The 17,505-nt window shown below is 39.3% G+C and overlaps 1 protein-coding gene across 1 annotated transcript; it reads left to right on the forward strand.

The window, feature by feature from the left end:
- The first annotated feature begins 205 nt into the window (after nt 1-205).
- On the forward strand, nt 206-13,055 carry dsg2.1 (desmoglein 2, tandem duplicate 1). The gene is made up of 15 exons (XM_073816380.1): nt 206-450; nt 2,158-2,286; nt 3,316-3,477; nt 3,602-3,743; nt 4,775-4,938; nt 5,187-5,318; nt 5,422-5,607; nt 5,977-6,094; nt 6,134-6,410; nt 6,501-6,643; nt 8,303-8,524; nt 8,729-8,992; nt 9,160-9,287; nt 9,404-9,706; nt 10,898-13,055. The coding sequence occupies exons 1-15, from the start codon at nt 397-399 to the stop codon at nt 11,924-11,926; spliced, it is 3,453 nt and encodes a 1,150-aa protein (XP_073672481.1). The 5' UTR covers nt 206-396; the 3' UTR covers nt 11,927-13,055.
- Nucleotides 13,056-17,505: the final 4,450 nt, after the last annotated feature.

Genomic DNA, 17,505 nt, shown 5'->3' on the forward strand with positions numbered 1-17,505 from the left:
GGGTTCCGTGGAGATATATTAATACTTCTAGGTGAGAACACTTGCCACCCTTTATGATACATGGAATAATTTTGAAAATTATATATTCCACACCCCTTTCTTTCTGTGGAACTCACTCTCTCTCTCATGCACACACTCTCACACTCAACACACACACACACCCATCTGTGACGTTGGTCCTCCTTTTAACCCGCAAGGTAAGGGTGTGGGAGAAACAATGAATACGGAGTTTCTCTAAAGCGCTCCTGAACGATCTCGTTCTCATTATCGCGCATCAAACAGCGACAGGACGCACATCTTCCGTAGCGGGATCTATTCAAAACTTTTCCATAAGCGGTTGGTCGATGACAGCAGCCGATCTCAGGTGATCAGGAAATATCGTGTGTTCCTCCGGCCATGGCCCGGCGTATTTCGCCCGCTGTTGCGTTTCTGCTGTGTTTCGGATTATCGGTAAGTTTGTCGTTTTTTAACATCTAAATCGATAGATATCCACCTTGAGTTAGGCTACTTCATTTTAGTCTTTCTTATGTATAGCAAACTGTCTTTTTGTAACCCGAAACGATCGCAATGCGTCTCTTATAAAACCGAAACTGCTTTTGTTTGTTTAGCAGTGTTTGTTTATAATACTTTCGATGTGTAAAGCTTAAACATTTATGTTTATAAAGTTAATGTAGGTAAAAGTCTTGCATTGTCTTTAACCCTTAAAATGCCGGAGGCAATCGCCTCAATTGTCCAACCCTTGACAGAAATTTACCATGTCAACTAAACATGCAAAAACAGGTTTTGAGAGATTCGGTTTGCGTTTTTAATCAGTTATTAATTTAAAGCAGTGAATAAAAAGGTTGTCACTTTGATTTTAACCAGCAAAGACAACAATGTAAGCTTTTAGTGAGTTAAAACATGTTTAGTGTAGCCCCCAGTTTTTATAAGTTAGGCTACTATACATAATGATACGAAATTAGCAACCACTGTTAATGGTTTATTAGCAGGTAAATATAATGTATATAAATTTAGATCCCTAACTATCTTATTATCTTATTACCATAATAACTGTACTATAGTAATAGTAATATAGTAGTAGCAGTTGAGGTATTCTGTAGGAAAGTTTTTAGAACAAGCTCTGTCTAGAATACACAGACAAACTACAGCAGTCAAGCTGGATCTGCAAGTATAAGGCTGTATAGCCTATTCTATTCTAATTCAGTGTTGAGTGTTGAAATCTCCACCCCCTGGCACAGTGATGATTGACGTTTCTTAATAATAATGACTTAAATTCTTAGGAAGATGAGTTTGATTTTTACCTAACAGTTGTGTAGAATGGTTACTGAATGAGTGGAAATCATTTTAACTGGAATACTTTATAGTGGAGAGATATGCAAAGGGCAGTCTTGGTTGTTAGCTTTCGTTTTTAATTTATTGCATACATTATAAACAAACATGTTTCATACATGTATGTATGAGAAAGTGAATCACACTGTTTAAAATCACATTTTTAGTCTGTTCTGTTTCCACATACTGTTATGACAATCTTTGGGTTTTCACTTTACGTAAAACAGCCTAATGCATTAAACAAACCTCATGTAAATACTGCACAATTTCTCCATTATCACCATAAACACTAAGTGAAACATTGTGCAGTGTGATTCAGAAATTCACTGTGGAATAAAGTTCAGAAAACCCCTTACTAAGACCTTTCATTTTCTGTTTGCGATAGTGCAGTGTTTTCTTTCCTTTCTGCCACTGTGTGTGCGTAAGCTTTTTCTTAGTTGTGTGTGGTCTGATTAAGGTGATCTTGACTCAAATGGAATGTATTTTACTTTAGCCAAGTCTTCATCTTATCTTTTTAATTAGAGTTCTGCTGAATTAAATTAATGACTTCTATGCAGTGTTTTTTTTTTTCTGTGGTTGTGCCTTTTCAGGTTTATATTATTACATCACTTTTAACTCATTTCATACAAATGATGCCATCTTTTTAATTTAGTTTGCGTACATAAGGATGAGCTTAGTGTCAAACTATGCATGCGTAAAAGTTGCGACCACGAAGTTTCGATCATTTTTATTGTCTCACTAGTGTATCGTTTACAAGTGCTGCTTATGAGAACGTTCTCACCAGATCATCTTCACAAATTGTTGTTGTGCATTTCTGTTTTCCCACAGCATGTCTTTGAGGTTGAAGCCAAATTCGAGCACTCTGCGGCCCTCCGCAGGCAGAAGAGAGAATGGATCGTCCCTCCCCAAGTCCTTGAGGAGAATGTGGATTACACCAAGAGAGAATTCATTGCAAAAGTGAGTGAGACTTTTTCTGTGTTAAACGCATTGATATGCTAATGTACATATGTGCATGAATCAGGAAATGAATCACAAGGCATCAGCTTTTTCACCAGGAAGTTGAAAAGGGAAAAACAAGATGCAAATCATATTGCAATTATAGAGATAGTTTATGCTAGTAAAAAAAATGCGGACAGTTTACTTACCCTCAGGCCATCCAAGATGTAGATGAGTTTGTTTCTTCATTAGAAACATTAGAAATTTGGAGAAATTTAAATCCTCTGTAGTGAATGGGTGCCGTCAGAATGAGAGTCCAAACAGCTAATACAAACATCACAATAATCCACAATTAATGCACATTATTCAAACTAAATAATGAAGGCCATTGCTTCTAACAGTTTTCTATCCATAATATTGCTGCCTCCATTGAAAAGTGGTCTCTTCTGAATCAGGAGTGAAATATGCACAGATCAAAACGGTTCTAAACAAATATGTTGGTGGATTTTGATGTGAGAGGACAATAGGTGTTGAACTTGTATATTGGAGGAAGCATTATTATGAATTGTGGATTATAGTATTTTTGCCAGAAGCAACAGTTTAAAGTTGAAACACCTTAATGATGGATTTGTTTTTTTACAAACAATGAACCTTTCACTTCACAAGACATTCATTGGTGGACTGGAGTCATGTTGATTAGTTGTAGATTAGAGTAACATTTTTATCAGCTGTTTGGACTCTCATTCTGATGGCACCCATTCACTGCAAAATTTCTAATGCTAAAATGCAAAATTTCTTAAAATCTCCAAACTCATCTACATCTTTGAGAGCTAATTTTCATTTTTGGGAGAGCTATTCCTTGAAAAATGCAATTTTAGTTTCTTGTCAGTCAAACTTTGTATATAAAAACTGATGTCTGCGGTACACTTGGTATATGTGTATATCAATTGTTTGATATCCAGAGGAGGTTGATATATAATTTTTAGATTTGCAATGCTTAATGTGTCAGATCAATGTGGCTCGAGTTTTAATGTTTTTTGATTTATTTAGATTCGCTCGGATAAGGAAGACGTCAAAATGAAAAATGTGAGGTACTCACTGAAGGGTATTGGTGCAGACCAGGAGCCGTATAATTTATTTGTTGTGAATCCTGAAAATGGATTTGTAAGGGTAACGGGGATCCTCGACAGAGAGTCCATCGCACAATACAACGTAAGTGAAAGTGCCACGATGACAATGATGATTCATGATAACGATGATGAAGGTGGCTTTAACACCTACGCTTGATTATGAGTCATGGTGATCTTACAGTAAATGTATTTCTATACCTCTGCAGCTTTCAGGCGTTGCTACGTTCACAGATGGAACGATTGCAGAAAATGACATTGGGCTGAGAATAAAAGTAAAGGATCAGAATGATAATCCGCCTGTTTTCGGTCAGATGACTGCTGGGGCTATAGATGAGCTCAGTCCACAAGGTATGTGACCTGCAGTTGATACAGGGATATAATAAACTAATGTCTGTTGAATAAACATAATGGTGGTGATTATGATATTTTTCAAAATTCTGTGTTTGGGTCATTAACTCAAAACAACACTTTTTATTCTGGATCTTCTAATTGATCTGTTAATCTGTTTTCTGTATTATAAATAATTTCCATTTTATGAAGTAGTTTTACAGGATCTTTAATTATTATTTAACAGGAATTTAAAAGGAAATTAATTCTTATAAAGAAAAAAAAATCAGCTGCACTTATTAATATTTAGTAATACAAGGTTAGTTGCAAAATTTCATGTTGAACACATTACATATCAAATGTAATGATATTTATGAATGAATAATGTAAGATATTTTAAAAAAGAATTTTGAAATAAGTTGAGTCTATAAGATTGTAAAATGTTTTTGAAAGTCTCTTAAGTTTCCTATGCTCACCAAGGCTGCATTTATTTGATCAAAAATATAGAAGTGAAAATATTGTTATGATTTAAAATAACTGTTTTGAATATTAATATGTTTTTTAAACCTAATTAATTTCTTTAATGCAAAGGTAATTTTCAGCATCCTTACTCCAGTCTTCAGTGTCACATGATCCTTTAGAAAGCATTCTAATATGCTGATTTGGTGCTTTGGATATTTCTTATTATTATCAATATTGAAAACATTGTACTGCCTAATATTTTTGTGGAAATGGTGATGCATTTTGTTTTTCTCAGGATTTTTTGATGAAATTTAAAAAGAAATATTTTGTAAAATTATAAATGTCTTTACTGTGACTTTTGGTTAATTTAATGCATCTTTGCTGTATAAAATTATTCATTATACACAGTGGTGTATAATTCAAAATATTTTTTACTTAAGTTGATATGTAAACAGTATATAACGTTTTTAAAACCATATGAAGCTAATATGAATACAAAGAGCGCATTTCTAAGAACTTGCATGTGTTTAAACTTATATTTTCAAAAGATTTTTCCCTTCATTTATCGTGTGAACTCTTCTTTGATCCAGGTACATCTGTGATGAAGATTAATTGCTTTGATGCTGATGAAATTGGAAACCCAAACTCTCAAATCAAGTATGAGATTGTTGAGCAGCAACCAGCCGGGGAGAGAATGTTCACAATTAACAGAGAAGGCACAATCGTTATTGCCAATCCTAACCTGGACAGAGAGGTGAGATCTTACCATCACTGTATCAAATGCATTTCTGATATCCAACATGCTACATGTGTTTGCATTGGCTCTACTTCATTTACAGCATTTATGAGCTTTATTGTGTCAGTGCCAGATGTTCCTCTATTGTTTCAGTTTAAATGAGTAATGCAGAAACATAAAAAGACACAATGACTGCTTTTGTTTAGCGCATTGAGCAACATGTACATTATTCCATCTGTTTATTCACACTCCATCTCTCTCTTCAGACTATTGATCAGTATATCCTGCTTGTCAAAGCATCTGACCTGAATGGAGCCCCAGGTGGCAATGCTGCCACAGGGACAGTTACCATCAAGATCAATGACGTCAACGATAATCCGCCTATATTGCAAGGCCCAGTAAGAAAATATTTACATTATGATTACATCCAGTCATCCACACAGTTTGAATGTTGTTTAAGAAGTCCCCTTTTTTCACAACTTCTTGTTTCTTTCTCCATAGTTTGAAGCTAGTATTGAGGAAAATACAGAGAAAGTAGAGGTGATGAGACTCAAAGCAAGCGACCTGGATCTTAAAGACACGGACAACTGGGTGACTAAGTGCTTTATTGCATCAGGCAATGAGGCTGGATACTTCAGCATTTTCACTGACACAAAGACCAATGAGGCAATCATTATGCTTGACAAGGTGTGCAATGATATTTGTTGTTGGTTTTTTTTCCTTTACAATTTCTAGTGGTGAGTTCTAGTTCTATAGTGGTGAGAAGATTTTTTTGAGATATTAAAATGTCAGTATTCAGTACTTGTGTGACTGAGACTTATCAGTGAGTAAGCGCATCTAGTAAGATTGCCATTTGAACTTTGAAACGAGAGGATAAATGGTCCGTGCGGCACGGCTCAAATGAGTAGAGCTGTTTTGTGTCACTTTTGGCGATTAGACATTGTATTGAACATTTAACGAATTCTTGTTATCATTTTATTGAGGAAAAGTAAATCAGGATAATTATTGTTATCGATTTATCGCCCAGCCCTAATCTCATGTCTGTTTTCATTGCAGGCTGTTGATTATGAGGATGTCAAAGATTTGAAACTTGGCATTGGTGTAATTAACGCTGCTCCATTCCACCCCTCTGTAAGTGGAGGACAACAAGGAATAAATATCAACTTTGGAGGCAGCGGTGATGGCGGAGGCGGAGGAGGCGGAGGAGGTGGAGGCGGCGGCGGTGGCGGTGGAGGTGGCGGCGGCGGAGGCGGTGGCGGAGGTGGTGGCGGCGGTGGCGGCGGCGGCGGTGGAGGTGGTTCATGGTCAATGACAGGCAGTCAGATATACAATGTGAACATAAAGGTGAAAAACCAGCCAGAAGGACCCAAGTTCACGCCCCTCACAAAAGCCATCGTCATTTCAGAAGGCAAGACTTTTAGCAGAACTGAGGTCATTGCAAGATACCCCGCCACTGATACAGACACAGGAAAGGAAGCTACCAACGTAAAGTACGTAGAACAACTTCTGTCAACAATTAAGGGAAAACAGCATATAAAACAATGAAAAACAAACCTGAACTATGTTCCCTTTTCTTATAGGTATGTTAAAGGATATGACCCAGATAACTGGCTGACCATCGATGAGACAACTGGGGCCATCACAATGAACAAGGCTCCTGACCGCGAGTCCAAGTATCTAGTTAACGGCACCTACTACGCCAAGATTTACAGCATAACTCAAGGCAAGTTCCCTGCAGGTTTCTTAAAAGAGAAGTTTACTTCCAGTTTTATTCACCCCCTTGTCTTCCAAAGATGCTCATGTTTTTCTTACTTCAGTCGTAAAGAATTTTTTTTTTGAGGAAAACATTTCAGGAACTTCTAAAATGCGGTTTAAATGCAGCTATAAACGATCCCAGGCAAAGAACAAGGGTCTTATTTAGCGAAACGAAGAGTTATTAAAAAAAAAAAAGACAATTTATATACTTTTTAACCTCAAATGCTTGTGTTGTCTAGCTCTGTGTGAACTCTGTGTATTCCGGTTCAAGACAGTTAGGGTAGGTCGAAAAACTTCCAGCTCATTTTCTCCTCCAACTTCAAAATTATCCTACATCACTGTTTTACCTTTTTTTAAAGGGCGTTTGATCTTCTTTGCATTCACTTGGTCAAGGTAAACACTTGATCGGTACTTCTGCAGCGATGTAAGATGATTTTGAAGTTGGAGGAAATGAGATGGGAGTTTTTTGACATATCCTAACTGTCATGAACCGTAATACACAGAGTTCATGCAGAGCAAGACAAGATGAGCATTTGAGGTTAAAATGTAAATTAATTGTAAATATTTTTGGAAAAAAATATTCTTAGCTCTTTGAAGCTGCATTTAGACTGCATTTTGGAAGTTTAAACTTGTGGGGACCATAGAAGTCCACTAAATGGAGAGAAATCCTAAAATGTTTTCCTCAAAAACATAATTTCTTTATGACTGAAGAAAGAAAGACATGATCATCTTGGATAACAAGAGGGTGAGTAAATTATCTGTACATTTTTGTTATGGAAGTGAACTTATTCTTTAAATAAAAACATTAAAATTAAAATACAAATTAGGGATGCACCGATACGAATCGGCCGATCATGCTTGCGCGTTTTGTCAGTAAAGCCGGTTCTGTAATCAGCGGTAAATGCCATCAGGTGCGTGATTTCACGTTGAGCCGTATATACTACACCCAGCCGTTGTTTACCGACGAGCTGCGCAAATCAATGTTCATTATCAGTGTGAATGTGCGCAGCTCGTCAGTGAACAACGGCTGTGTGTAGTATATACGGCTCAACGTGAAATCACGCACCTGATGGTATTTACCGCTGATTACAGAACCGGCTTTACTGACAAAACGCGCAAGTGATCGGCCGATACGGATCGGTGCATCCCTAATATAAATGATACTGAAATAACAGTGGTTCCAGGGAAAAAGGAAAACTTTTATCATTGTTGTTTTATTTATCCTGCTGTTCTAATTTTTATACTGGTGCCTGAAGTTACCAGGTTATTGCTCTCTGCCATAATATATGAAAATATACTTAATAGACGTTGTAGAGCTATCATACTTCCAGTGTGCCACATAGTGTCATATAATGAACGTTGCAAGTACATAACCTGTCCTGAAGATGGCGCCATCTTCACATTAATCAACAATAGTTACTGAAAACTGGTCAGTGTTTGTATTCTTAACCATCTGCATTTTGATTTACCTAATTCATTTACATTACATTCTCTTTAATGTGTAAACATTTTTTGAAGTAGCGCAAAAGCTTTGTTTTATTTTACTTTTTGACATGGCAGTTGTCATTATAGGATTATAATAATAGTATTATATGCATTATAGATTATTTTTTCTTTTCTCTTATAGACTTGCCTTCAAAGACGGCAACAGGCACCGTTGCCATCCAGGTGGAGGATTTTAATGACCACTGCCCAACTGTGACAACCAAACTCGCAACACTTTGTACTGGCAAGGATGCCATCTTAGTCACTGCAGTGGATGAGGATGCAGCACCCAATGGAGCTCCATTCACCTTCAATGTTGTCCCAGAAGGAACTAAGGGGAAATGGACAGTCGAGTATTTAAACGGTACGTGTCCGTTGGGAACACAACTGTGTGAGCCAACCATAAAAGCTTTTTTGACCCACAACTTTACATTGAACATTAATATTTAAAAAATACTGCTACAGTACCTCCGTGTGTCATTGGGTAGCCTTGAGCCACATGTTAAAAACTGTTGTAAGAAGTCACTACCAACTCTGTGGTTGAGATCTTCTGTTCTTTTCTTATCAGATACCACTGCCATCTTCAGAACCTCTGAAAAGCTGTGGCCGGGACAATACGAGCTGATGGTGGACGTCAAGGACCAGCAGGGGTTGTCATGTCCAAAACCTCATAAAATTCCAGTGGAAGTGTGCACCTGTAGCGAACAGGGGGCTTGTGCCCGAGAAGGTGGAACAAGTGGAATAAGTGGAGGAGCCGGAGGGCTTAAGAGGGGATCTAGGTTGGGACCTGCTGGAATCGGTCTACTCTTCCTTGGACTCCTTTCATTATTGCGTGAGTTCATTTACTTCACACCAGCATCTTAACTCCATGTCCTAAGTACAAAAAAGTCAAACAACCTTTTATTAGCTTTAAATTACGTATCAAGCAGAATACAGACAGATTATGGTTGATAGTTATAATTCAGTGAAAATAACTGCTGGATTTGTCCTCTGTTACAGTCATCCCACTCTTGTTGCTGATGTGTAAGTGTGGAGCTACTGGGATGGTAGGAGCTTTCAGAGACATGCCCTTTGACACTAAAGAGCATCTCATATCCTACCATACCGAGGGTCAGGGAGAGGACAGGGTAAGAACTCCTGAACTTTTGATAGATTTGCAATATATGTTATTAGGAACAAAACTTAATTAAGATGTTATTGTTATCTTAAAGCTAATTGAAACAAACCTTTTTGTCTCTTATAGGATGTTCCTGTTCCTGTTGAACCAGCCAATATTTTTGTTGATGGTGGTGGTGGTGGTGGTGGTGGTGTAAGGAATTTTTCGTCAAGAGAAGTGAATAGCATGCGTATGATAGGAGCTGGAGGAGCCGGAGGAGCTGCATACTTGGACTCCTCATCCACAATGGGTGGCCGTGGCTACAATGAAATGGAAATGTCCTACATGGACTCGATGAGGAGAAGTGAGGCTTTTAGGGGTAGAGAAATGGCTGGAGATTTTGACGGAATGGCCTTGTCTGATATGTTCCTGGCAGAATACTATTCACAGGTTAGTAAAGACCTACAGGGTTACGTGTGTGTATAAAAAGTTAATTTAATGTCTTTATTCAGTCTGAATAATTATGCATTTTATTAGTTTATACTCTATCTATCTATCTATCTATCTATCTATCTATCTATCTATCTATCTATCTATCTATCTATCTATCTATCTATCGTTCAGTCATTCTATCATCTAGATAAATAGATTCTATCTAGATGATAAAATGATAGATAGATAGATAAACAGATATGTTTCTATCTTTTTACTCAATATCTACTGTTTTATCATCTATCCTTCTGTCATGTATTGTTTATCATTCTGTATAATTCTGTAATTCTATTCATGATTCTAGTTTTACTCTATATTTTTCCACCATTTATTGTTCTATTACTTTCTTATTACTTTTATCATTGATCTGTCGTTTAATTTTGCATCTTTTTGATCAGTCTATCGATGAGTTGTTCTGTTTCGTCCTGTATTGTTTTATCATTTATTTTTATTTTCATCAATTTATCATGCTGTCCATTATTCTATTATCTATCGTTCTATCATTCTATCATTCTATCATACATTTATTTATTGTTCTATTTATTGTTATATTGTTCTATCATCTAGATAAATAGATTGTATCTAGATGATAGAACAATTGATAGAACGAATGATAGATAGATAGATAGATAGATAGATAGATAGATAGATAGATAGATAGATAGATAGACAGACAGACAGACAGACAGACAGATAGACTGTCTGTCATCTAGATAGATTCTGTCTGTTGTTATATTCATTTATATATCTGTCTGTCTAGATGATTATCTATCTATCTATTTATCTATTGTTCTGTTTATCTAGATATCTATTGTTCTGTTCATCTATATATGTAGATGTTAGAAGATAGACAGATAGAATCTATCTAGATGATAGATCTATTGATCCAACTATCTATTGTTCTTTTCATCTAGATATCAATCTAGATGATAGAACGATAGATAGGTAGTCTATCATTTATCTATTCATCTATTGTTCTATCAGTCATCTATCGTTTTATTGTTCAGTCATTCTAGCAGTCTATCATTCTATCTATTTTATTTTTTATTGTTATATCTATCATTTTATTTTTATCTATTGTTCTATCATTTCATCTCTGTTCAATCCATGTGGAGGACATGTAAATGTATTGCTTTATGTGTTTTACAGAAAAGCCGTGCAATGGAGGATGGGTTTGCTAAGAATGAACCTAAGGTGTATGATTATGAAGGGAATGGTTCTCCTGTGGGCTCTGTGGGCTGCTGCAGCATCCTCGAAGATAACAATGACCTAGAGTTTCTCAATGACCTCGGGCCCAAGTTCACTACTCTTGCTGACGTATGTGGAGGGAGAAAGCCTGAGATCCCAGCCCCTGCCCCCGCTCCTCTTCCTCCGGCTCCCAGACCCATCGTGAACCGTACCGACGTGGTGTCTTCATCAACCAACGTTATCAATTCGGGGAATATTGTCACTAGCAGAGTACCTACAAACCCAGTGAATCTAGCTTCCAACACGGCCACATCTACTCGTGTGGAGAATGTTGTGGTTACCGACAGCCGACCCACAGTGATTGCGAATGTCCAACCCGCTCCAACACTCCTGATGCAACCGCAGCCAATGTACTACATGGTCGAGCCCCAGCCCAGCACAGTACTCCTCACCGAAAGGCCCGCCATGGGACAGAACATGTACGTGCTGAACAGCGGCCCAGTAACCGAGGGAGTTGTAGTCCAAGGCGGCAACATAGCGACGAATACCCTGACCCGCGGCGAGAGAATGGTTCTTGTGGACAGGGGTGCACCTGCTCAGGCTGGGATGCTGCACACAAGTAACCTGTCTGGATCACAATTGCTCCTGGTGGATGCGGGAGCCAGCAGCGGTCAAGTCCTTCAGGGGACGCTTCAAAGAGGGGTTGCTGGATCTCAGGGCCTGATGGTTGTTGAAGGACAAGGGGGTCAATTGATTCAGGGGTCCACCCAACAGGGCGTTTCCACTGGTGGATCTCAAAATTTCCTTTATATGGAGAGCAAAGGGCCATCAGGTGTGGGCCAAGGAGGTTTTCAGAAGGGGATGACATCCACCGCAGGGTCATTTGGTAGCGTTGGATTAGGCGGAGGATCTGTTCAGATTAACCAAAACCCATCGTCACATAAAATCTTCCATGAGAGTAAGGTTATGACAACACAAAATATCAAGTAACAATGCATTACTTGTACAGTCTTAAAAGTGTTAGAGGGTTTAGAAAGCCATCAATCAAGTCCTCAGAGCTCATGCATGCAAACTATTAGTTTCATGTTGTCAACATGTTAGGTCATAGAAAATCAGCAAATTAGTGCTTGAAAAACTGTTTTTTAATGCCCTTGACTTCTCTGTTCCTTTCATTTTGCCTGTAGATTATACTGTACTCAGTGTGTGCTCTGTAAAGACTATTGTTTGTAGAAAGTATGCACAAGCTCTGGTAGCCCTGAGGCCGTTCCTGTGCAGTTTATGCAAATCAAAGCTATTTTAGTAATGTGCAGATATATAAGAATATAAACACAGCAATTGGGTCGAGTTGAGTCAACATGCCTCAAAAGGCTGAAGGGGGACAGATGTTTTTTAGAAAAGTACAGTTCTGTAAAGACAATTAATAAATCATTTTTAGCAATGTATATTTTGGGTAGTCGTTCATATGCTTTATTAACCAGCACTGGTATGGCTTGCGTTTCTACAGTATTTTTAATTCCTTTTCTTAGTTACTGATTGTAAACAAGTAGGAAGTAAGTCTGATTGGTAAGTCTGTTTAAAAGTTTTTGGTTTCTATTTGCAGTGTGGTTAAATAAAAACACCCACATTCCAAGCAGTAATGATGAAAGGAATAATAATGTAGTAAAGAATAAAGTTTTTATAAACTATTTTTTTCTAAAATGCTTGTATTTAAGAATACCATAGCTCAGGCACATTCCCTTTGTGTAGTTGTGTAGGATTTTGTTAAATGCTATCAAACAGCTTCAATACTACAGTTGTGGTGCTGGGATTTTTTTATTCACAGCTCTGGTTTGGTACAAAAACAATTGTTTATTTTTTAGATGTTTGTTGAAGGGATGGGCAGTGGTTTTTAACTTTCCCAGAAATGGACTCATTAGTTGCATGGTGGGACAGTATGTTACTGGTTACTTTTTAAGTGTGTTTCTGGTAACTTTTATTTTTCAGGGGTCACTTAAATATATTGTAAAGCAGCTTAAGGCTGTTTAGAACTTCTTTTTTTAATGCTGATTTTTATAAATGTTTCATATGTTTCACTATGGAACAGAAATCTAAAAGACAATAAAAAGTCATTTTAACGTCATCCTGTGTAAAGCTGTGTCTTTCTGTGGGCAAGTGTCAACAAAAACTGGAATTTGTAAAGTAGTAATTCAAAGGAGGCCAGTCATTCCTCTTGCAGAATTTGGCTAGGGCATCCAAAGGCACTCTGGACTACTTGATTCTGTGATGAACTGAACATAAGCTAGTCAATAAAAATAATATAGATAAACTGACATGTGGGACACTGGTTATGACTTGCAGGATGCTGAATCAAAGCTACCAATTTGTGTGACTGTACTGTACCTTTGGTCACCATAACTGTCCCCAAACACTAGTGTTAAACTTGAATATCCTGGATTCTGCATTTTAAAATAGGGGTGCCACTCAAAATATTATTGTCTAAACGAAATGAATTTACACATTTCTTATTACTGAGATATTTTAAATATTTAAAAAATACTAAATCCTATTTTATAATCTATAATCATTTTTATTATTTGAATATTCAAAGGGTTAGTTCAACCGAAAATGATAGTTAGCCCATGATTTACTCACCCTCACGGCACCCTATATGTATATGACTTTCTTCTATCAGATGAATCGGAGTTACATAAAAAAATTATCCAAGCTTTATAATGGCGGTGGGTGTTTCTGTTCAACAGTCCAATAAAGTGCATCCATCCATCTATAATAAACTTTTCATACATCCTATGACATCTGCACAGAACAACTTCTAAGTACAGTACGACAGTTAAAAGCTAGAGAAAATTGATTTGGCCCGTTACGTATTAAAGGGGTCATCGGATGCCCATTTTCCACAAGTTCATATGATTCTTTAGGGTCTTAATGAAATGTCTCTAATATACTTTGGTCAAAAATTCTCAATAGTAGTGTAAAAAAAAAAAACACCCTTTTACCTTGTCAAAATCAGCTCTGCAAAATTTCAGATCATTTTAAGGCATGGCCCTGCTCGAGCTCTGCTCGCCCGCCCCTCTCTGGGATTATGGCCAGTCTGTCTAAATTCAGGGTCTACATCCTTTCGGAGCACTCATTTGACGTCACAGCGCCGCAACGAAGGCTGTCCAAATTCGTAGGATTCTTCAAATGCGGCCAACAAATACGTCCTCCTTTTCCCCGAATTGGAAGGATGGGACTGGTGGATCCTTTCCCGTCCTACCTATCCCATAATTCCTTTTGGCAGAGCGCTTCCAGAATTTTTAAATAATGGCGGACGAAGCGAGCGGTATCGGAGTGGGAGAGGAATATGCTTTTCGATGTAAGTTTAAAAAAAACTTAAAACTGGCGTTTCAAAAAAAATATTTTTTTACAGCGGTTGTCTTTTTGCTTAGCGCTGTCACGGTTGCTAGGCGACAGCATATAAGCAACGGGTAAGGGAGGGAACTGAAAGAAGGGAAGGCTGTCCAAATTCACAGATACCTACTTCCAGGTTTTGCGGTCGGAGGAGGACCCCTCCTCCTTCAACCGGGTAGGAAGGATCCTAAGGAGGATACAGACTCTGAATTTGGACAGAGCCTATGTTTACTTTTGCCGCATTTAGTGGACATCCAACTCCGCCCACATCCAAGTGTCATGTCGCAAGCCACGCCTACGTCCAAATATGTCACATTCCAATTTATTTTGAAACAGGAAGAAGCATTCATAAGAAGATCGTTCGTATTGTTTACCAACCGCTTAAAAGTTGTTTGCCGCGTCGGTAAGTAAAAACAAGATTAACCTGTCTTAAAACGTTGACAACTTTAGGAATGTGAGTCGTTTGTGTGCATGTTCATAAGCAACAGTTCATGTGTGTATTACTCAGATAGCAACAAATATATCAGAAGAAACAGTGCACTCTGTGTGTGTTTGTGTGTGTGTATAGGGGAGAGTGGGGCACAACCAAACAATTTTTGAATTTCGCGGTTTATGTAAATCCACTTGGGGTTCAGAGTACAATTTTTATCCACATTATTTTCACACTTGTCTAGTACAAATATATCGCTTTGTTTCATATTTACAGTGTATATGTTTTTCATCTGAGGGACACGTTGTAACAAGACCATATGACAGGTTAAAATGTTATCTGATCGAATGAAAAAAATATACACAACAAACTAAAATATTTTGTCAGTAAAATACATGTGTTAACTTTTTCAAATGAAGTAATGACGTTTTTTTTTTTTAAATAAAAATGATCTAATTTTGGAGTTTGACAAACACATCGCAACAATGCTTTGAACGGCCCTGATCGCAACACACAGCTGTACAGTAGTTCAAAACAATGTGGACAAATAAATGAAGCACATTTAGACATTCAGAAAAACAATCCCCTCTCTCCACACACAACTCTCATAGAACACGACACACATAAACGAGCCAAAATGCTTTACATTTCTTGAAATAATAACATCTGAACATTAAACATTGATTGTCAGCCTTTATTCACCTGTTTCTTGTGGTTTCTTATCAAAATCCTTAGAAGTAAATAGGGTAAATTGCATGGCTTATGTCATAGAATAGCATAGTTTAATAACAGCGGGGCACATTGTAACACAGTGTTACAACGTTCCCCATCTGCGTGACTGAGTGAGTTTAAAACAGGTTAGTCTCTTCTGCTGGTTTGCCAAGCATTAATAAACCATCTAAACTGATAAATAACAAATTGGAGATTAAAATAATAGCAGTTTTGTCTAATTTTAAATGAATACTAAAAACTGAAATTGGAAGTTTACTTCAGCCAGAAATGTACTTTTACTATGGTAAAATAAATATTCAGCAATATCTTCAAAATGCTTTTGAATTTTGGCGCTCTTTTTTTCTCTGCATAGTGTTGCTATGGCAACTAGTAAATACCGTAAATTTGGTTATGCTAGGGTGGGTGGGAATATTTGAACCACGTGTGTTACGATTAACCCAGTGTTAGGTTGTGCACCGCTCACCCCTATATATATATATATATATACATATATATATATATATATATATGTGACCGATCAGCCGGCAGTGAGGATGTGCAGGTGTTTGCCATTTGTTACCAGGGCGACGCTGATTCCTCTTCCCGTTTAAGCATTTGCTGGAGGGTCTGATTGAATCTCTCCACGAGTCCGTCCATTTGAGGGTGGTAGACTGTGGTCCTCAACTGCTTCACCCGCAGCAACCTGCAGAGATCCGCCATCAACTGGGACATGAACAGCGTTCCCTGGTCAGTCAGGATCGCCGAGGGGAGGCCAACCCGGCTGGCCAGCAGAAACAGCTCCTGGGCGATGGACTTTGCGGTGGCTTTACACAGGGGGACTGCTTCCTGGTGCGTAATCGACGATGACCAGGATGTGCTCGTGTCCGCGGGCAGACTTTGGCAACGGCCCTGACCTGCCATGGGATGGGAATGCGACGGCTCCAGGATGGTTTGGGTCTTGGCTCGGGGTACAACCTGCAATTTCTTCTCCTCCCCCCTCCGCTGAGCGACACAGTACAGCAGGCCATTCTCAACGACAAATTGCGGGAGAGGATGGGGCCGTGGGAGGACGTCCTTCCCGTCAATGACTCGCACCTGAGTCCAACAGTGCTTGAGTCGGTCGTCCTACCGGCGAAATTTCCTGTTCCTTGGCGAAAGAGCCCCCTCCAGCAGCCTGTTGGTAGACATCATAGAACAGATTATTAGTTTGGGAGGGGGACTCACCATCTCTCCCGCTGTCGGAGGCAAGCAGGGCTGGGTGGTGATGGGGTCCACGAGGTCACCTCCGTCTTTGACGGTTCCACTCTGGGCTGGCAGGCTGTGTAGCGGCGGTGAGCAATCGGTCGAAGCCGGGCCAATCCCTTCCATGCAGTACGGCCACCGGGGTGACGAGATGGTGACTCTACGGGCCGATACTTGGCGAGTGTCTCCATGCATGCAGGTTATCGGCAGGGTGTTCTTCTGGCCGCTTCGGGGGGCGCACAACCGCAACTGGATGAGGGTGACGTCTGCTTCGGGGGCTCCCGATGGTATGTGCTGGTGAACGATGCAGCCTGCCAACCATGCTTGCGGGGGTGACAGTGGTTCAGCGTTGGGCATGGGCTCCTCTTACGGTGGGGGAACCAGCCTCGCGGTGATGAACAGCATCCGCCAGCTCGATTGCCTCCACGAGTTCCAGGGTGTCGGTGGGGTTCCTCATTCCAACCGCTTGCCGATGAGCGCGGTATAGAGCGCGGAGAAGGCGATCGACTACCACTCGTTCCGCTACCTGAGCTGCGGTGGGGTTTCCTTCCAACAGCCAATGATGAGCTCGGCTGCTTGGGCACGGGCTGGCACCCGGGGCTTGAACTCCCATTCGTGGAACTGCTGGGCTCGCCAAGATTTCCCCACTTGACTTCGATGTAGTCTTCGGCAAAGGCCAGGGGAAGCAAGAAATAAGCCCGTTGGGCTTCTCCAGTGAGGAGGGGTGCCAGCACGCGTGCCCACTCATCCTCGGGCCAGGCTTCACATCGAGCGGTGTTTTCGAAGACCTGCAGGAAGG

Source organism: Garra rufa, chromosome 13 (genome assembly GCF_049309525.1).
Source record: "Garra rufa chromosome 13, GarRuf1.0, whole genome shotgun sequence".
Classification (NCBI taxonomy): domain Eukaryota; kingdom Metazoa; phylum Chordata; class Actinopteri; order Cypriniformes; family Cyprinidae; genus Garra; species Garra rufa.